Source organism: Pogoniulus pusillus, chromosome 23 (assembly GCF_015220805.1).
Source record: "Pogoniulus pusillus isolate bPogPus1 chromosome 23, bPogPus1.pri, whole genome shotgun sequence".
NCBI lineage: Eukaryota > Metazoa > Chordata > Aves > Piciformes > Lybiidae > Pogoniulus > Pogoniulus pusillus.
In genome coordinates this window covers 21,115,683-21,137,088 of record NC_087286.1, presented here as the reverse complement: position 1 = coordinate 21,137,088, position 21,406 = coordinate 21,115,683, and the positions used below count along the sequence as shown (strand labels likewise).

At 45.2% G+C, this 21,406-nt stretch overlaps 2 protein-coding genes across 4 annotated transcripts in view; one reads left to right on the top strand and one right to left on the bottom strand.

Moving 5' to 3' along the window:
• Nucleotides 1–327: 327 nt before the first annotated feature.
• NUB1 (negative regulator of ubiquitin like proteins 1) lies at nt 328–16,246 on the top strand. The gene is made up of 15 exons (XM_064162865.1): nt 328–553; nt 3,277–3,394; nt 3,480–3,641; nt 5,827–5,885; nt 6,580–6,650; nt 7,503–7,685; nt 9,142–9,230; nt 10,664–10,770; nt 11,581–11,767; nt 12,087–12,194; nt 12,341–12,493; nt 13,399–13,545; nt 13,788–13,883; nt 14,480–14,672; nt 15,563–16,246. The coding sequence occupies exons 2-15, from the start codon at nt 3,278–3,280 to the stop codon at nt 15,724–15,726; spliced, it is 1,836 nt and encodes a 611-aa protein (XP_064018935.1). The 5' UTR covers nt 328–553; nt 3,277; the 3' UTR covers nt 15,727–16,246.
• A 2,178-nt stretch (nt 16,247–18,424) lies between these two features.
• The window catches only part of WDR86 (WD repeat domain 86), a 28,863-nt gene continuing 25,881 nt past the window's right edge, over nt 18,425–21,406 (bottom strand). For all 3 annotated transcript variants that reach the window (XM_064162867.1, XM_064162866.1, XM_064162868.1), the window contains one exon: nt 18,425–19,826. In XM_064162867.1, the coding sequence (XP_064018937.1) occupies nt 19,608–19,826 (219 nt within the window). In that variant the 3' untranslated portion in view covers nt 18,425–19,607. The remainder of the gene's footprint in view (nt 19,827–21,406) is intronic.

Sequence of the window (21,406 nt, the reverse complement as noted above, 5' to 3'; positions counted from 1 at the left end):
CTGACAGCATCCCGCCCGTTCGGGAGGAGCTCTCTTGCAGAAATGTCCTTTGCCTCACACAGGGAAAGTTACAGCTCCGGCAGGCTCCACCCGAGCCCTCCCGGAGAGGGGAGCTGCCGCTGGGGACACGCAGCCATCTCCCGCCAGAGCACAACGCAGCCAAGCAGCCCTTTGCAGACACTGGCAGAGCAGCAGCACCTGCCAGACTCACACAACGCCACACGCCCGGCGGCCGGGTGAGGGCAGGGCGCTGAGATGGCGGCTGGCGGCGTGGCTTCAGCCACGTGAGGAGCGCCCATTGGTTTGGGCCTTCCGCGCTTCCGTAGGAGCCTGCCTCTGCCGGGCCGGGACCGGCGCTGGAACGGACGCTCTCCGGCCTGCCCTCGGCTGCTGCTCGGGGTGCCGCCCCGGCCGCTCCCGGCGGCTTCGCCTGAAGGAGGGCGGCCTCCGCCAGCCGCGGCGCCGGGCCTGTGAGCGAGCAGCTGCGTGAGGGCCCCAGCTCCCCTCAGCGACTCCCTGGGCTCCGAGGCCCGGGCTCCGCAGCGGGGCGCAGGTGGGTGCCTGAGGTGACGAGAGCCCCTTCCTGGCGGCGTGCCGGGGATCGCCCCTCTGCCAGCCCCCTCCCGGCGGGGTCTGCTCCTTCTAGCTGCTTCCAGCCTTGCGGTTGCTGCTCAGAAGCAGACGCCGGTTGCACCAGCTCCGCTGCCGCCATAGGAGACCCCTGTGGTTGTCTGAATGCTTCCCACCTGCCGTGGGTTGGAGGTGTGTGGAAAGGGCGGAGGCTTTGCGGCCGTGCTTAAAATCCCCCGGTGACACCGATGACTTGGGGTCTTGGTGCTGTCATAGTGGGGGCGAAACTGGATGTGCACCTGGGAGGCCCGAGGACGTCCAAGGGCCCCGGGCAGGCACCCGAGCTGTTTGGGTTTCCATCCCTTCCTTCAGCTTCTGGCTTGCGCTTTGGTTTTTGATGATGCTTCAGTCTTTACTGCTGCTTTAGCCAAGAGGAACGTATGAAAGTTGTGCCAGGTGGCTTTCCTGCTTCTCTTCAGGGAAAATTAATGCATACTGCTTTATTAGTAAGCCGTTCTGAGAATTCTCTGTGCCTTCCGTCCAAAATGCGACTTTATTTATGTCGTGTGTAAGGTGAGCTGGCGTTAGAGGATGACACTTGGGTTGTAGGAACAGTCTGGCGCTCAAAATGGCCCTTGGGAACTACCCTGGGTTAAATCAGCTGTGAGAGAGTTCCCTTAAACTCGTACCGAAAGTGAAAGTGTCAGGAGCGTCTGCGGTGGGGGCTGATGGAAAAGCAAGCTACAAACTTCTGCAGTTTGGTTACGGTGAAGTAGGAACTAATGATAAACGTTGGAAGTGTTACACATAAAATGATTGGGTTTGAGCTTGTGGAAGCAACATTTTTATGACAGGTGGTGGCAAACTGGGGATTTTTCCAGCTGGTGAGTCAGAAATCACTAACTTAGACTAAGGATAAAATAGAATTGAGACAAAGATGAATGCCCAGTTTATAAAAGCTACCTGAACTTACAGCCCATAGTCTCAAGTGTGGGTTGCTCTTTTAGACTGTTTTACTGGGTGCCACAAAGCCACGGGTACTTCTTTTATTGTCTTAAGTGGAATTATAGCTATAAAAGGTATCAGCATAACCTGAAAGTTGGAAGCTAATGATTGCAGGTTGGTTGTGAGGGTTGCCTGACATGCTTTGTAGAAGGTGCGTTAATAGCTTAGATGCAGTCTTTGGGAAAGGAGTGTGTCTGCTGCTGTCTGCTTTGTAGAGGCCATGTTTTGTCTTGGCCCTAAAATAACAACGTCGCCCCGGCAAGGCAAAGGGTGCGGTGGTTATCCCCGCTGCTTCGGCCAGGCGCTGCAATTTGTCAGGAAGGATTGTTAAGCCGTTCAGCTGTTCAGACAATCCTTCAGAAGCCTTTCTAAAAGAGCAGCATTCAAAGATCCTAGCTCACCAAAGCTGAGCTCAGCCAGGAAACTTACTACACCTTGTTTGCCCATGGGATTTTGGCTCTCATGTAGTGTTTTTTATGAGCAAGGAACAGTCTTTGAAACTGGAAAACCAGAAATGTTTGAGTCATCTTTCCTCTTGCTGCTGAGAGCAACGTGCTAGTAAACAAGGAGGAGAAAGCAAAACCTCTCTGAAAGACAAGTGAAAATGATTCATCCGAATTCAATGCCAGCTTTAGTGCACATACACCAAGGTTTTAAATGCTTTTCTAGGTAGCTTAAACGACATCTTCTGCTTCAGCCTTGGCTTGTCCTCTCTCTGCCTTCTCTATTGTTTCACTTTTTTCCATTTTTTAGGGCATGTTGTTTCAGTGGTTGCTGCTTTTTCTGAGCCGAGTTAGAATAACTTTAGGTGATGAATTCAGCATAAACTCTTACTGTCAGCATCTCTCCAGAGATGGGTACTTTAATGCCTGCTGCAGATTTACAGTATGCCTCATCCCTGATCTCGGCCTCTGCAGTTTGTGTTGCTTGTGCCCTGTCTGTCTCTTCTCGCTTTGCAGTGGGAGTGGGAAGAGTGTCTGTTGAACTATGGCAAGTGACACGCAGCTGTTTCATTGTTATGATACCAGAATTTGATGATGCTATTAAATAAGTTAGCTTGATAAATGACTGGGGTGGGAAGGCAAGGCATAGATCACTGTCTGCTCTTAGCTTCTTGTGCTCTAACTGATCTCACTTTACCGGAGGGCTGCACATTTTGCCTTATGGTCTTGTCATGGTAAAGCTTCTGGTTCTGACACTCTTCTGTCCTCCCAAAGAGGCTAATGATTAATGTTCAGCTATCCACTGGTGTGAAACTGATGTTTAAGTAGGGGAGTGGGAGAAGCAGGAAGGCAGAGGTACAGCAAGGATGTTTTTTAGAGGGAGAGTTGTGCCATCCTTTTCAGGGCAGGGCAGAATTGGATCGTGAATTTTGGTGCGTTGATGCCTTCTGCAATTCCAGCTCACATGAAGGCTGAGGCAGACATTCAATTTCTCTTGAAACAGAAAGGCCCAACACGGGAGTCTTCTGAACTATCCCTGCTGTAATCCAGGTTTCAGCACCCCTTTCCAGTTCTTTATAACAGTTCCCCTCCAAAATGTGGGGACTGCATTTTAATCTCCATCTTTTTTTTTTGTACAATTAAAAATGTCACCTAGAATTCTTGAAAAAGTTCAGTGTTGTAGTGCAGGAAAGCTGTATGTAAAAAAACCTACTGTTTTTCTTTCTTCTTCCTTCCATTTGTGCTTTTGTTTTAAAAGGATGGCGCAAAAGAAGTATTTGATAGCAAAACTGACAAGCTTCTTAAGAGAGGACAAAATCCAGCTGTGGAAACCACCGTATACAAATGAAAAAAAAGAAGCTGGTAAAGAAATGAAGGTAAAGATTCTCTCCTTTTGATGTTGTTTGTCTCCCATGTCTTCCTACTGGTGCATTTCCCCAGTTCTTCTTGCTGTTTTCCTAGGAGCTTGCACAAAAATACTCATCCAAGCTGAATGTCAGTGAGAGCGATACAGAGAATATGCTGGAAGAAATACGCTGCAAAGCCATTGAGCGTGGGACAGGAAATGAAAACTTTAAAGTGACTGGAATTGCAAGGCTTGACATATATCTGCCTCGGAGAAAGGTAAGTGGCACTGCACAAAGTCAGCATAAGTAGCTTTACTTTGGCCTTTCATGTCACAGGTACGTATCTCATGCAGATTATTTTCACTTACTCAGCTTCTTCAGGTGTTTTACTGAGAGCTCTGTGTTAGGTATATAGAATATAGCGGGGCAGTTACTGAGGTATTGTTCAGCTTACCAAGTGTGTGGGAATATCAGGGCAAAGGAATAGAATATTGGCAGAGCAGTCATCGTCTTCCCTTAGGATGTAATGAGAAACTACCTAGAATCATAGAATGGTTTAAGTTGGAAGTGACCTCAAAGCTCAGCCAGTTCCAACTCTGCACCACAGGCAGGGACACCTCCCACTAGAACAGGTCACTGAAGGCCTCATCCAACCTGGCCTTGAACACCTCCAGGGAGGGAGCATCTACATTCTCCCTGGGCAACCTGTGCCTTGGGCAACCCTGGGCAACCTTTCACTTAAAAGTACATTGGAGTTAAGTGTCTGTCTAGTTCAGGTTGGTTCTTTATGACGTTGCTGTTGAGTAAAGAGCAGGTCTGTGTTTTCAGGTGTTGAATTAGCACATCAGTAGCACTGTATTGCCACAGCTTTTGTTTACATGGCAAACTTCATGTAAAAAAAAACAATCCTTTTAAGTGCAGTAAGCAACTTGAACTTGTTGTCATGCCACATATGGCTGATGGCATCAAAAAGAATAACTGTAGTATATGGCAATGTTCTTACGGTGATGACATTGTCCTTGTGTTAGCCCAGGCAGCTAACCAGTTACAAGCTAACCTTTAGAATAGATATATCCAGTGTTTGAGCTTGGGAACAAGGAAGATTTTCTTTTGTGGTGGTATTCATCAGTTGTTTTCAAAGCCAGGCTTCTGAAAGCTTCACAAAGATGCAGAACTGAATTTAGTCTTGCCCTTTTAAAGCCAGGCTTCAGCCTCTACTTCCAAGCATAAAATATGCCAGAACAATGATGTGAGTCTAGTTAAATCAGCATCAAACTGGTCACCATAGCAGATTCTGTGACTGTATCTGCCCTAGTCAGCTAAGTGTGGCTGGCCACTGTTTGATGGACATCTGTGCTGCCAAGCTCTGGTGCAGTTAGTCCAGGCCACCTGGCATCCTGCCAGCCATGCCCAGGCACAGGGGAGGGCTGACATGGTTGGGAGCTGATCTCACATGGCACTTCGGATGCAGCTGCTCTGCTTTTGAAGGCTGAGAGGATTCATCCGTATGGATATGAAGTGTGCCGTGCAGGGTGGTCAGAGGACAAGAAGCAGGCCCATGGTTGGGTTCTCAGTAACACAGAGCCTCTTAACTGGGAATATTTCTACCTTCAGTCAGTCTCTAGCCAGCACAAGCATCTCAGAGCAGCTCTAGTTTTAATCACATGTGAGAGCAGCATCTTCCCCAGTGCTGATAGGTGTTCATCCCCTCTGATAACAGCGGAAGAGAAGTTCTTTATCTACAGCCATTTAAGGGTTGTAGGCATCTTCTCAGCCACAGAAGCGAATGTTTACTCTGGAACAGGGCAAGATTTTGTCTTTTTTTTTTTCCCAAGCTCTTGTGCCTTAGAAGGTTTTTATAAACTGTGTTCTGTTGTTTTAGTGGATACATGTGAAAACACAACAAACCATTATAACTCTTCTCTCTCCTGCAGTGAGAAATAATTACCAGGGTATGTGATGGCTTAAAGGGTAGAGGGTATCAAGTGATTGCCATGGAGTTAAAGCAAAGAATTTCTTAATTCTTCTTTCCAATGCTACTGGGCATAGGGGAATTAATTAATTCTAAAATCCAGCTTATCTAATCTGGGACCAGAGACACTACTAAGAATTAATCATAACTTAGCCAGTCACAGGTGAGTAGCATAATTACAAAGCAGAGTTAAGATTGGAAATGCTTAATTAAATTAGTCAATTTAAATTATTTGGGTCTGAATTTAGATTTATCTAATTCTGAATCTTTTGCTGTTGTAATGTTAATTTTCAGCACTGTATAGCAAGTACAAGACTCCCTGCCTGGAAATGACTAATATGTATGCCCAACCATAACCCTCTTAATGTGATTATTTGAAAAAGAATTTGTAATTGTTGTAAAACAATTAAGAAAACGTCCAAAATATCATCATAACATGCTTCCCTCCCCCTTCTCTCCTCCTTTACCCCACCCAATATAATGACTGTAGAGCAGAAAACTCCCACTGGAAACTAACCTGTTCATCACGGGCAAGGAGCTCAGATCACAGTAAGTGTAACCAGCTTGGGTTCTTCTCTAATGAGATAGCACTGTCATACAGCACTGAAAAAAAAAAGACAAACAGGGCCCTTTTGTTCAGTTTCAGCTTTTCCTTAGCATGTATGTGTCTTCAGTCTGTCTGAATAGCATGTGCAGTGTCCCTGTAGGACACTTCATGTAAGGTATGTCATGTCGTGTAGGACAGCTTCACGTAAGAATGTGAGGTTTAACAGACAGAAAAGAGGAAAGCTGCAGCTGTGGAAGAAGATAGTTCTCTGGAAGTCCCTAGCAAGTTGCTGAGAAGGCATAAGTGATCACTGCTCCTGATCTGTAACTAGGCAGGTCTTCTGATCAGCTTCTCTTCTTTTTGTGTTTTTCAGCCTAATCAAATTCTTTTCTCTCCGTTACACTTTTTAGAATCATAGAATGATCGTGGCTGGAAGTGACCTCTGAAGGTCATCTAGTCCAACCCCACCTACAGTCAGCAGGGACACCCCCAACTAGAGCAGGCTTCCCTTTCTACATCCCAGATTTTCTCTATACAGTGTACCAAGCTGATGATGTTACTTTACTTCTATCAGCTTTTTGTAGCAAGAGTTTTAAGTCAGTTAAGAGCATACTCCTTTTTAAGCTTCACTGCTATTCTAACAACTCTTGCATGGCCTTAGCTGTGTATTCACAGCTGAAATGATTTCTTTTGCAGGATAGCACAGGAACATGCACTGCAAGAAAATTCTATCAAAATAATTGTAAATAAGAAGCAGCTTGACCTGGGTATGTATCTCTAGTTTGAGTATACTTTTTAATGATCATTTTCTAGTTACTGACTCTCAGAAGCAAAATTGCAACTCTGCTAATTGCAGGAATTTACAAGTACTAGCAGTTAATGTTTGTCAGCTTCTGCTCTAGAGGAAATGTCATAGTTTATAATGATCAAAATTCATGGACTGAATTAGAGCAGTTCTAGAAACTGTAATATATACAAATATGGAAAATACATCTTTCAGGTGTTGAAACACTGGAAATGCATGTTGAAGAGAAACCCTGAATTTCCTCCAAAACCATATGGCAGAACAGCACATTCAAAAACTTATTTGTACTGCTTTACACATGTTTAGCTCTTCAGGCCTGTTGTGGGAAGTGATGACAGCAGCTTCCTCTTTATTGCTAGCCTAAGCATCAGACATATTTACTTCCCTTAGGATACATCAGAATTGGAGCCATGGAATTGACAGTAGGAACTTGGATTCAGCTCCCAGTTCTTCTGTCCTTCATCTATTTTTGTCTGATCCTGGACATGTTGTTCCAGTTTTGCCTGAGGACCACTTAACTGAAACAGAAACAATCCTGTTTTTCAGTATGTTGAAGAAAGCAGGCAAAGAAACATACCAACCCTTTAAATAGCTCTCTTAAGATGCAAGTTTGATCCTAATTTCTGAGTTTCTGCTGAATATGTGACTAACTGGCAGGGCTTTACATTGAATTCTCCAGTAATAATACAGTTCAGTAAGGCAAAGGGGTTCAGCTTGATTTATCCATGGGTGTTGCTCCCCAGCAGCAGTGCAGTGTGAAGTGGTCTCTTCACAAATGCTGTATTTGGACTGTACTCATCGCACTGTTTCGTAGGCAAAACCCTTGAAGACCAGGGTGTAACACACAATGCAAAAGTGATGGTACTTCAGCTGGAGCAGAGTGATGAAGAAACTAAAAGAAAAGTTCAGGAAGAGGAGCTCCAGTGCAAGAAAGAAAAAGAAATAAGTGACAAGATGCAAAGAACTAAGAAGGGTTTGGAAATTCTGTCAGAGAGAGGTAAAGAGAGTTGCTCGCTTTGGGGATTTTTGGCAGTGCATCACAAACTATCCTTATAGTGGACTTTCAACACAGAACAGTGGCTGTGCTGTGGCTGGATTTCAGTTTCTACTCATCTAGCTTTCTGTCTACTTGAAAACTGAATTTTAAGTTGACTAAAACTTTCTCTTCTACTCCAAATCTTCTTACATGACTGGAATGCTAGAAAATACTTAGATATAATATGAATCAATTATTATTTAATTGGCCCTTGACAGTTAAGGCACTGATGGCTTCTGAGAACAGACCTGAAATTTACTGTAGCCATGAGGCTAGTGGAATAATGAATTGTAAGTCATTACACCCTTTTCTGGTAGCTTCTCAGCTATGGCTGTGTGTAACCATGGTTTCATTGTGCAGAACAGATCATCTGTCATTCTCTGTAATCTGGCTGTTCTGTTCTGATTGTGTTTGATGTTGATTGCTGGCAACTGTGGATTAAGCTAAAGGAACAGAGTAAATGTAACAGTAGTAATTTTTCAAAATGCTGTTGCTTGTGAAGTGCATTGCTGGATGGTGAGTGCAAATCACTGCTTCATTGCTTCAGAAAGTCACAAACAAGGAACCGTGAAACAGAGCATGTAATGAATTCCTGCCAAATGCAAAAATACCTCAACAGAGCTGCTTTTTGCAGTCAGTGACAGCCTCTTTCTTGCTATAATATCAGATTTTGAACAAATGAAAGAAGTGATTCCTTTTATGTACTTAAAGGGTGATTTAGATCCCAGCCTTTGAATCCTGGATAGGCCTTTTAGGTATTTACCAGCAACTGTCAGTTACAGCACAATGCCAGAGTATAGAGTGGAGTCTGTAATGGGCTCAGGGGCTGAAGGTTCTGTGTGAAGTACAGAAAGGATTTAACAACCCTTTTGTTTCATGAGAAAAATTGCAGGGCAGAAGCTTTTAATCTCAGCAAACTCCTACTTAACTGTCTTTTGTTTACAAGAAAAGCATCTTTCATCCTAAATCACATGGAAGTGAAAACAAAATTGATAGTTTAGTTATAAGCATTAAAGATGTGGGGAGAAGGAAAATACCGAGCTGTATTTTTCCAGTTCTGTCAACTGTGCTCAGTGGTGAGGCTTTTTGTCTTTTATGCTTCATTTGATAGAGCACTTCAGATGTTACAGAATGGAAAATACAGATGTTTGTCTTCAGCAAAAAAGTTCATGTTACTTTTTAATGTTGTGTCTACATTTCTGGATGAACAGGGCCTTCTTGGTTACCTCTCCAGAGTTCCTTATGTTTGTCTGACCAGGGCTGCTGTTGGTAGGTGCCTCCAAAAATCCACAGCCTTTACATGTAATTAGGACTTTTCTTTTTGTTTAACCATGTACTTACTGATCTAATCTTAAAACAGCAGTCACTCTGTTGAAGGTTGGATCTACAATTTGAATTGCTTTTTCTTGTCTTTCAGAGGAGTACTTGGATCCAGATTCTTATCCATATCTAGACATAGCTAACCAGACTGGAAGGTCAATTGAGATTCCTCCTCAAGCTAAAAAAGTAGGTAAAAGAGATGTTTTTGTTTAAAGCTTGGTTCATGAAGCATTTCCAGTATGGGGCAGAAATAGAGTCAGGCTCTTTGTGATGCAGCCCTGGGTGCAGTAGGTATTACTTTTGAAATAAAATGAAATAGAATTCTGCAGTTGGGAACACTCAGTCACCTGGAGACACTTCTGCTCATCTAATAGCAGGTCTAATCTTTCACCAGCCCCTGTCTGGTACCTGTCTTCCTTCTGTGTTTTGAGATGAGATTTGACTTTTGATATATCCTAGCACCAGTGTTACTTTTCTAGGTGCCTCTGAACAACATGAAATCAGCTTGTTTGTTAGACTTCCATTTCAGTTGGAAAGTTGCCAAGCTTTCAAATTTGGACTGTTTTTAAACTCTTTTGGATAGCTTTTCTATTGTGATGCCTCTCAAATTGAAATTTGTTCACCATTCAAGTAAATGCCTCATTCTCAACTGAAAGTCTCTTTGGATGGAAGTGTGGACTGCAGTACTGTAGGAATGCATAGCTGATACTGGCTGCTGTGATAGATGCTGTCTTTTAAGAGTGCTGGGTTTCCTGGAGAGGAATAAAAAGCTTTACAAAGGCTTGGAATTGTACCCACTAGCAAAAAAGAAGTGAGCAAGCCCCAGCTTGTGTTAACTGCTGCCCTAGCCTCTTCTGTGTTTTCTGTGTCATCTGGAGTTTCTGGATGAGTGGAACAGCAACTGTCCATTCTTACAATGTGTGCTGTTCTGGTGAAGTGCTGAAGTAGTAATTCACCTGAAGAGTTGAAGCATCAAATGTTCAAGTGCTCAAGTCTGAATTAGTGTTGAACACGGATGAGAAGAATATGGCAGGTTGTTTCTATCTGGAAATGGTGTTTACATTTCCATTTGTTGACTGCAGGAACCCAAACTTAATTTTCATTTCTGAGGAGTTGCAGGAGGTAAATTGTTCAGCTCTGCAAGATAGCAGTCAGAGAAAAGCAATACAGATAGGATGCTGCTACAAAGTGTAGCACCCAGAACAACACTGCTCTTCATCACTCATCATTAAAAATCTACTCTGGGTTGCATTCTTAATCTGGGTGCAACATTTCACGTGTCAGTGACTTTTACTGTTTTCACTTGTACAATATTTTAACATGAGCAGATGAGATTAAAATATGAAAGAATGTGAACTAGGACTGCTGGTACAGAATATCCCTCTGGAGATATTCAAGACCTGCCTGGATGCATTCCTGTGTGATCTGGTATAGGTGAACCTATCTGGCAGCAGGGTTGGACTGGATGATCTTTCAAAATCCCTTCCAGCCCCTAACCTTCTGGGATTCTGTGTATTTCTAAGAAGAGTAAGGGTTGTGAAGGGATTACCTAGATACTTCATTTTAGCTATAAAAGTGGGTTAGGGAGGTACAAAAGAAATCTCAATCTGTTTTTCTAGGCACTTGTGCTGGCAATGGGTTATCATGAGAAGGGCAGGGCATTAATGAAGAAGAAAGAATATGAAATAGCTCTGCCCTATTTGTTGGATGCTGACAAACACTTCTGGTAAGAACCTTTTGGAGTCCTTGTCTCTTTCCTTTGTTGTCAGCCAAATACCAGAACAGCACTAGCTCTACCTGTGCATGTAAATCAGGCCCTGTTTTGCCCAGGATTGCTTCATTCCTCCTCTGCAGATGGGAAACAGCAGACAAAGGCTCTGACTTGCAGTGACAGGTGGCTTCACGTAGAACAGCTGGAACAGATACTGCCACTGGGCAATTTAATCTGTCATATCAACGTAAACAGCAACTGTCAATATTCATGTACTAGGCTATGAATTCCATTAGCCTGAGAGACACAGATGCTTGCTTGCAATTGCTCCTGTATAGTAGTAATTTCTTGTTAAAGGTGGTGCAGATAGCCGAGTTGCTGCAGGTACATTGGTTTCCTTCCAATCGGCAGACACAGCCCTAAACTGCTCTTTGGGGACACCCAAAGATAACTTTGTCCCCATCTGTTCCTCATCTGTGTGTGTGTATGGAGACTGACACAGAACTTGGCATGTTCATGTGCATGAAAACTGTCATCTCTGTCCTCTCAAAGATTACAGAGGGTTTCATTCTGTTCTGCTTTTAGAGTTGCTGTCTTAAATAGTAACAAAACAAGTAGTGACTACTGCAGTTCTTTGGGATGTAGTTATCAGTCACGCCCTGTGTATTAGTGAGTGTGGTGTTAACATTCTACTGACTTCACTTTGCTACCCCAAATACGAAGTGTGTGCTTCCTCAGACGTGAGCATGCTTCAGTAGTGTTACAAAGGGTGTGGGAAAAATAAGCAGTCCCTTCCAGAAGCCCAGTAATTGTTGTGTTTTCCAGTGAGTGTAGCACAGAACTGCTGAACACTGTGGATAACTATGCAGTGCTGCAGCTGGACATAGTGTGGTGCTACTTCCGCCTGGAGCAGCTGGACTGCCTGGATGACGCAGAGAAAAAGCTGTCCACGGCTCAGAGATGCTTCCAGAGGTGCTACGGAGAGAACCATGAAAGACTTATTGATATCAAAGTATGCCTGGCTTGACTTCATTAGGGGGGGCTTTCTTGTTTTGGATCTGTATTCAGTTGCTGTTCAGTTATCACAGGAGTGACTTTCAGAAGTCGCCTCCTGTCTCCTCAGCCAGTAATCTCATTGTGCAATTGTCAGCACAATGAAAGTGTTTGACAGGAAGGTCACGGCACAGGCATCAGCAGCATTTCAGATGTGGTACTTTGCACAATAAGTGTCACATATTAGTGGCTGTGTCATCTTTAGATGTGTAAAGTGTTTGACTAGTTCGTTTCTACTCATGTCCTCCTCGCTCCTTCTCCTTTAAACAATTCTTCAGGGAAGCTATGGTCGTGAGAAGGTTTTATTTCTACGGCTTTACCTCCTTCAAGGGATAGGACACTACCACAGTGGCAGAGAAAAGGAGGCTGCTGATTATATTCAGAAGGTAAGACACTATTAGGTGAAACTTCGTAGTTGTTCACAGTAGCTCCTGTTTGGGCTCTGTCTTTGCTTGCTCAGAAAAATGGGAGACCTTTTGTTTGTATGTTAGCAAGAGTGTACATAGTATCATTGTGTTCTTTCTGTGTGCAGGCCTCTCGTTTGTATGGGGAGCTCTCCGTAGATCCTGACAAAGTTGATCGCCTGTCTCTCCTGGGATTCTCAGAACAGGAAGCTCGCCTTGCGCTGCGAGCGTGCCATGGGGATGTGGAGCATGCTGCCAATCTAATCACCAACAGGAGAGAGGTATGGTGCAGTGCAAGTACTGAATCAAGGATCGTGTGAGCTGGGCTGTCCCTCCGGTCAGGTTTGGTGTGACTAGCGCAGCGTGGTGCTAAATTAAGGACTTGGGTTGTCCCACTTTGGCACGCTTAGTGGAACTGACAGTTTGACATCTGTTGCCACAAAGCTGAAACCAAAACCTAGTACTAGGGAAGCCCTGTCCCAAAACAGATGAGATGGCCAATGACTTGTGGTTGTACCACAGAGATGCACAGGAAGACTTTGCACCTGTGTTTGCTATTTAGCACTCCCCTGTATAGGAATAAACCCACCGTGATTAAACACTGACTCCTGGGTTTGGCTGGTCTGAAAGAGGGAGACTGCACAATAAAGTGCTGTGAGGGTAACCATCAGGCTCTACTATGGACTTTGGACTTGGAAGTTTCAGGAGGGGAGAAGGACTTTTTTGTCCAGACCTGAGGTGCCTGAAGTTACATTTGATAAGCCGAGGTGGCACTTCTAGACTTCAGAGGGTGAAATGTGGACAGCGAAGTCAAATGGCTGAGAGGAGGGCTGAGCAGAACTCCTTGGCTCCGTGCCTGGTTCTTCCCGCATGTCCTTGGCAAGTGTTGTCTGCAAGCCCATCTGCCCAACAGGTTTACCAAGTACCACACAGGGCCGATAATAGCTACAGTGGCATAAGAGCTGATCTGCAGAGCAGAAGTACAGCAACTGTGCTAGCTGATGGAAATGCAACTTTATTTAGTCAGGAATGGCTGGCAGCTGTCTGCATGGAAAAAAATAAAGATTTCAAAAATGCCTCTTCCTCAAGAGAGTCAGAGCAGTAAATCTGAGAACCCTTCTATGCCGAGGGGAAGGCTGAAGCATCTCCATGCACCCTGAGCTTTGCCGTGGCTGTGTTGTTGCAGGAGAAGGCACAGATAAGGAGAGAGGAGAGAGCTAAAAGGCAGCAGCGAATGGAAGACATAAATACCTTGAAAAGTATGGGCTACTCGGAGAGAGCTGCTCAGGTAGCGCTTCGGTATACACAAGGAAACCTGGACCAAGCTTTTAAGGTACCTGATTTTCAGTACAAAAAACTCATTTGCTGTTGTATTGTTAAGCTTACTTTTGTTTTCTGTAGTCTGTTAGTTCATGGCTACCATTTCCAAACTGAACTTCCACTTCCTGACTCAAAGACTTACATCACTTAACTTGGCTGGGGTTTGCTTGTATCAGTTACTGGGCTAAACACATCTCCATGACAAACAAGGGCTAGCAGATGTCTGTTGTTCTGATCCCTCTCTTTTTATTGTAGTTTATTCTTGACAATCCTGAGGTGCTGCTGGAAGATGATGATGATGATCCTGTAGCCATGAACCAGCTTCAGGTTTCCCAGGAAAGCATTGACCAAGTAAGTTAGACCACTTGCTTTCTTAAGACTTGATTGTCTTGGTTCTGAATTGTGCCTTTGAACATATCAAATCTTCCTTGGGTCAAGGAATATTTGTACATCTTTGCTAATGTGACTCACTTTCTGGCATCTGCTTTTCATGGTGCAGTCACATAGCACACACAGATCACACTTCTGTCTTCCTGCCTGTTACACCAACCTGTCACACGCAGGTGCAGAAGGAAGTCTTTGCCTTTTAATGCTCTGTCCCAAAAAGGACAGCAAATGAGAAATGTGTTCAAGTCTGAGCATTGCATTGCTACAAGGGAGAAGGTTGGGACACAGGCTGTTTGAAAAGCTCTTCAGCAGTTAGGTAGGCAGAGGGAACAGCACTGCACACTGCTGATGACAGGGGGAAAATGGGTCTGAAACTAAACAATAGGCTCCCGATTCTGCTAACTGCCCTGTTGCTAACTGTTCCAGTAAACCAGAGTGTCCTGGAATTCCTGGCATGCAGGCCTTTCCTTTGTGTATGAGGAAGGACTGTGACTGCAGACCTTGGTGCTGGAATAGCTTGGATTTTTTTTGTTACTTTCGTTCTTTTCCCCTTGCTGTAGCTGATGTATATGGGTTTCAGTCGTGAGTCAGCAGAGCAAGCTCTAAAGGTCTTTAAAGGCAACATCCACTTAGCTTCCCAAATCCTTGCTCATTATGGGGGAGTTCTTCCTGCTTCACTCCTGCTGTCTCCAGAAGGGTCCAGTCCATCAGAAGAATCAACTTCATCCAAAGACTCACCTACAGAGTCTGCAGGTAAGAATGTTGCCTACAGCATGCAGAGGGGAGGGCATGGGAAAGCTGTCCTTCTGGCTTTTGTGTGAGGCACTTAAGTGATTCCTGCCTAAATACTGTTAGAGGACCTTGAGTAATGCCCCAGACTACTTCTGTTAGCAGCACGGTTACAAGCAAGGCATCCCTTACCCCAGGGAAGCTGCAGCCCATAAGGGATGGCTGTCAGCTCTAGGCAGTGTGCAGGATGGGTGCAGCCCAGAATAAAGAGTAACCTTCACAGGCATCCCGGGAAGGGCTAAGAGGAAACTGCTGCTGAGTGGGCTGTGGCTTTGGTGCACAAGGCTGGGTGTCTGCATCTTCACTTTGCTCAGTGAGAAACAAGTGGCCCTGTCCAGTTCACAAGCAATTCTAGCTTCTCACATCTCATTGTGCTGGCTCATGGCAGTTCTCTTCCAAAACCACCAACCTCTCTCTGCTTGTACTCTTTCAGAGAGCAAGTACTAAGTTGCTGGAGTGTGCTTCCTGCACCTGCTACTGACACTGATGATATTTTGGCTTGCTAGTATCTAGGTTGTGACTGCTAGGAAGTTTATTCCAAATCTGTGCTATACAGTCAGCTGATCTGACCACAAACTCCTTCCTCCTGTCCCTTTTATGTGTGGAACTGCAACTGATACTATTTAGCAAAGAGGAAACTTGCACATGCTTGTCTCTGCCATTGCTTGTAAGGGCTGCAGCAATCCCTGGAGTACAGCTAAGAGTTTTCCTACAGCTTTAAATAGCAGGAAGAAACTGCTACCCTGCAGCACCCTTTGCTGAGCTGCTTTAGCTGAGGTAGTTGTGCAGTAACAGACTGGTGAAAGGGGGAAGATACCATGTTTGAACTCACTGCTGCTGTTCTTTGTTGGAAGGGTCTTCCAGTTCACCAACAGATGAAGACATGGAGACTGATGCAGTCAATGAAATCATAGAGGATATTCCTGAACATGAAGAGGATTACCTCGATTTAACACTGGAGGAAGAAGAACAGATCATTCATGAGTACTTATCCTACATCCAAGTACCACAGCATTAAATCCCATTACATCTACTTCAGTTACATGTATTTACCTTGACAAAATGAGTTTGGATTATAAATGCACCTTCAGCTTATCTCTTACTAAACGCCTTGAATTCAGTTTAAACTAGAGGTGGCCCACTTAATTCCTGCTTATTTATAAATCTGCTTAAAGCCTACATTTGTGATACATTCTAATTTATTGTGATAGCAGAAGAAATAGAAACGTTTATTTTCAGAAGAAAATTTAATAGAACTAAACTATATTTTTATTGTGAAATAAGTTAATTCACTTAGTACTTCAGTAAGTGTTTCTATACCATGTAAAAATACCAGCTTTAAAGAAAAGGTGAGTTTGTAAATCAGAAGCCCAGCTCATGAGCTTACACAGGTATCAACTTCCAAACTGTTCCTTTCTGTTCTTCTGCAAGATTTCTAAGAGATCTTATGTATCTGTTGTGCATGAGTTTGTGCTGTGCTCTGCTTGTCGCTCCCTGCAGGCCTTACACAGCCATTAAAGATAACTATGCGCAGAGTCCTCCACGCTTTGGGTTTGAAAACCAGTAGGAAGTACCCAGCAGGGCCCTGTCCTGTCAGCCCTCATGCCCTGCCCAGTGGTATTTCCTTTACAACCAAATACTCGTTTTTCCCAAGCAGCAACTCTTAACCTCTCAGAGGTGTGTGGCTTAGGGTTGATGGATGGCACCGGGAACAGATGGGTTTTTAACCAGCTGTAGGACAAACCCTGGTGTGGGACTGGCTCAGTAGTCGTACCCAGCCTCTGTATTCCTCAGAAATAGTGGGGGCTCTGCGTGTGCTTCGTAACGTCCTGTTTCCTGCTGTGCAAGCACCCTCCCCTGGGAACAATTTCCCTGCTCGGCAGCCGTTCCTAAGCGCTCCATAGCTCGGTTGTGGCGGCAGAGGGAGCTGCTGTCCTGCTTGCTTCAGGCCCAGCGCTGCAGCTGCTGGGAGCAGGGCCCGACGGCCGCAAGTGAAAACTGAACCTTCCCTGCGGTGACAGTGAGGAAATGAGGGCTCGAACTTTTGTTAAGGCAAACGTGTGATGCTAAAGGAAGTGGAGCTCTGGCCCGAAAAATTACTGCTCAGTTCCAGCAGATGGACTTAATGGCTTCAGTAGGCGTTTTTATTCCTGGCTACCTTGGCCAAGGACAGCAAAAAGCAGGCAGTGATTACACAGTTAAGGAACTATTTGTATTTGTACTTCTGTATCAAGGCACGTGCTATAAAAATTGAGGAGTTCTCTGTCTCCTCCCTGAAGGTTTGAAGTGTTTCTAAGGCCAGGAGCTTCTGAGGTTAAAAAATAGCCCCATAACCATTATATCCTGTCTCTGCAGGCAAGCAGTGAACTGGACAAAAGGCAGAGCTAACAGAATATACAAAAGACTGTGAAATTGAAAACACAAAGTGATGCATGTCACTTCAGCAGGAACTGGGTGGGAAAGCACAAATGTGCTCCTTCCTTTAGCCAAAGGGGTTCCCAAACTTACTGGCATTTTGGCATTACCTTCTGCTAGCCTGAAGGCAGCGCTGGGCTGTACGGGCAGTATTTCTCCTCTCTGAAGTGGCTTGCTGGCAGACTGGCTGTGACAACTTTAAGAAGTGAGGGTTTGTCCTTGGGGAATTTAAAATTAGCATCATAAACACACGGTGCTTGTCAGAGAAGCCATTCCTCGATGATGTAATGCTGCCAGCTGCCCTCCCCCCCCCCACTAACTGCCTGCAGCTTTAATCAGCAGGGCAGGAAGCATTGGCTAAAAGTTTTACGTTAATTTTGACCCCGCATTTGAAGACACTGTGATATGTTTAGCGAGTGGCAGAAGTGTAATGACTCATTGATTCCGCTCTTTACAAGCTCTATGTCTATTAAATCCATTTGCTAATTCCAGGGGCAGCTGCTGTAGGGCCAGTTAAGCTCCTGTGTCTAACATACTCTGTGCAAAGTTTTACAGTAGAGCCCAGGCCATCTGTGCAGCTCTGCCCATCTCTGCTAAAGGCCTGCTGCTTAGCATTGACCTCACAAGCAAAACAGAAACACTAGCTGCATAGCAAGCCATCACCTCAGCAACCATGAGCCACCATCTCATAAACACTTCTCACAGGGCCAGGACTGAGCTGTGAGGAGCAGACCCCGAGGTTCGCAGTGGAACTAAACCTGCACACTCTTGATAGGCAGCCAGTAAAACGCTGTTTCCTACTGGATATGGAACCCTGCCAGGTAAAAGCAACCAGAGTTGCTCTCGGAAGCAGCAAGCAGGGCCTACAGCAGCAGTGACAGGATCAGAGTTCGGGGCTGGGGTGCCACCATGGTCACCTCTCAGGCAACGCATGTGGCTCTTTGTCATCCATGCTTTCTCTTAAGGGTGGTCTTTGGTTGGACTAGGGAAACCATGCTCTGGCAGATTAATGCCTGGTGAGAGGCAGGACATCTCCGTGGCATACCTGACTGCAGCCCCAGCAATGAGAGAAGGGCAAGAAATGTTTCCCAAAATGTCCATTTGAGGTTGTGGTGTTCGGGTTTTTTTCCCCCATAGTCTCTCCATTCTTAACTGCTCTGCCTCTGCAGCCAGCCAGATCCTCTCTAAGTGAGAGCACAAAAAGAACTAGACAGTGAGTTGTCTGTAGATGCCACATGTCCGTTTAGAAGAAGGATCACAGCATTTTTATCTTACTTTAGTACAGAATAAATAAAGCTATAAAAATAAAAACGTGGTTATATATTTTTGTACTGATTCTACAGAGAGTTATCTGCAAATAGAAAAGCAGAAGAACCCTTGTTAATTCATGGCTCAGTGGTTATCAGAGATGGATGAAATGGGGAAAAGATGGGGAGTTTGACTGCTCATCCAATGCTACTAATGGCCTAGAACTTAAGGCCTGACACAGCCTCAAAGGGAGGAAAGAAAAGAAAAAGTCCTCCTTTGCTTTCCTCTTCTCTGAAAAATGGAGCTTGACATTTCTAGCAGCTATATAAAGGAAACATTGCCCCCACAAGGACAGTCAAGCAGTGTGCCAAACTGCCCACAAAGGTGGTGGTCATCTGGGGACTAGCAGACAGGTGCTGAGGCACCCCAGAGGAGGCCAGCAGGAGCTTCTCACCTGGGAGAACTATGGGCAGCTGGATGCACACGCCCAGCAGCAGCCAGAACACCTGTGAGGCCACTGATGCTGCCATCTTTAAAGTGTGAGACTGTAAAAGGTAAAAACCCACTAGGTTGTTGGGAGGAGGAGAAGAGCTGTGCCTCTGCAAACAGCTGACCTGGGTACAAAAAGGTCTTCAGCTTTAGCTCACTCTTCAGCTTTTGGTAAATTAAAAAAAAAATCCATGACATTTCTGCTTACTACTCCCAGCTTCCCCCAGAGAAGGTGCTTGCTTTAACCTCCTTCTGCTGAGCCATACCATCCTCTGTTAGTTGGGCAGATCAAAAACCTGACCCAAAGCTCAGCTGTGAACATGGGATCCACAGCTGTTCTGCAGGGCACCTTCCATTTGGCCAAAATGGGGGCAGGTGAGTGGGCAACAGGAGCAGGAGAAAAACTTGCTCATGAGCTACCAGGCAGCAGAAGTGTGCAACGCCTCCGTGCCACAGGGAATTGCCAATGAGCAGTTGTAAGTGACAGTCATAAATACACACAGAGGTTAAGTCACCTGAACCACACTGCAGTCCCTCCTGACCCCAGGGCTGCTCAGCTGAGAGTCATCTGCAGCAACAAGACCTGTCTTGAGTCCATCTGACAGAGAATCCCGGCTCCTGAAAAAGAGGTTCAAGCAAAGCCATTTCCCACCTCGTTCCGAGTTCTGATTTACATGGACACAATGATGCAGAAAACAAAAGGTTCAGCTTTGGTCACTGATGGAAGGTCTCTGCTCTGCTGGGCAGTCACATTAGTTCAACAGCCTCATGTTCCCCATTTTCTTCCTGTACCATACAGCCGACTTTGTTGTTGAAGAGACGAGACAGACTTCCCTTCTGAGAGCCCCTGCCCTGGGCAGACCTCTCCTTCTTCAAACGCCGCTTATTTCTCTTGCACATTCCCCGGATGTCCCAGACCCTTAGTGTGCCATCGTGGGACGCTGTGTAGAGCAGCTCATTGTGGACCTGGAACAACAGGGGCACATTTAATACCCAGAGGTGCAGCTTGGAATCGGCACCAGTGAACTGTCACAAACCAGAGCAAACACAGCTTGATCCCAGCACTTAGGGCCCGATAGCTCATTGCAAGAGCCAGTTTAAATTACCACAGAAGCTGCTGAAGTGGGATGAGATCTTACCAAGTCAGGCCTCCCTTCTGAGCCGCTTCACAGAGCCATAAAACGTAAACAGCAAGAGTGAGTTATAGCCTAAACCCACTAGAAAAGCAATGGGGAATTAATGGCAGAGTAGGCTGTAGCTGGGAATTTCTGTGCTAGTTTCAGACTGCTGGGTTTGAACATGAGGCTTAAGGAGACACCAAAATCAGCATCAGTGGGCAGTGAGGGGGTTGGGAATGCTTCTCTTCCTTTCTGCCTTTGCAGTAAGTTATAGGTACAACTCTCCTTCCAAAAATTCATTGTTCTTCCAAACCTGCAGTAATTTAACCTTATTCCCCACTCCCTCTACTTTAATTTCCTTAATGAAACTCCGTTCCATTTGCTGCTGTTGTCATGTTTCAAATTGTCCTCACCCTGTCCCAGAAGCCAGCTCTCGTTCCTGCTCTCATCTTTCCCTTTCTGTATCAGTCTGTCCACCACAAGCACTTGCAGGCTGCAGAGGTGGGTTGTGAGCGAGCATCCCACCGGCAGCCTGGCTGACGTCAGTACCAAGCACCACACAACCACAGCCCACTCCATCCACCCCTCAGCACTATTCTTGAGATCACGTTAGAGTCACCACTTCTCAGTCCTCTTCCCAGGATGTTTTGCCAGGGACACTTCAAAATGAAATGACAAGGAAAACACAAAGTCAAGCTTTGGTCTCGGCAATACTTAGGGCTGCCCCGAGTCTATCACTTATCAACCACCCGAATCCATCCGGGTGATTCTCTGCTGTGCAACTGACTGCTCAGTAGCTGAGTCTGCAGTTTAAGAACAATTAACCACTAGCCAGTTTGGGAAAACATACATAAGACAACTATATTTACAACTCTGTACTCATGGGATTGACTCCAAAAGGAATTTTATCTCCTCCTTCAACTGTCGGCCTGCCAGAAATACCTACAGTGTCTCACATCCTGAACCAAAACCCTCCTGCACACAGCTTTTCCAAGATCCCAATGCAGGGAGATGTGGATTCTTAAACACAAAGCATCCAAGGTTTTAAACTTCCCCCCCCAGGACTCCTTGCATGACACTGGTGTTTGTACTGCCAGCAAGGATTATCATTTACTCCTCTTTTAACATTTAAATGCCAGCATCCCTGGAGCCTATACAATATGCAAGCAACTTCTGGAGAACTTAATGAACTTTGAGAACATTTTTAAGCCAGTGGCAGAGACTCTTCCATTTGTCTGACAGGATGTGGGTCAGACAGCACTAGAGAGCTTCTTTGTCATCTCTGAACCTTTCAAAAAGTAGATCCTAACTGCAGTATTCTATACAAACATTTACAGAGTGGGTAGCACATGGAAGCCACCGTGTGCTGGGAAGCAGTTGCTGGGCTGTTAAGGGACACCATGCCTGGGGGTTAGAGGTTATGCCATG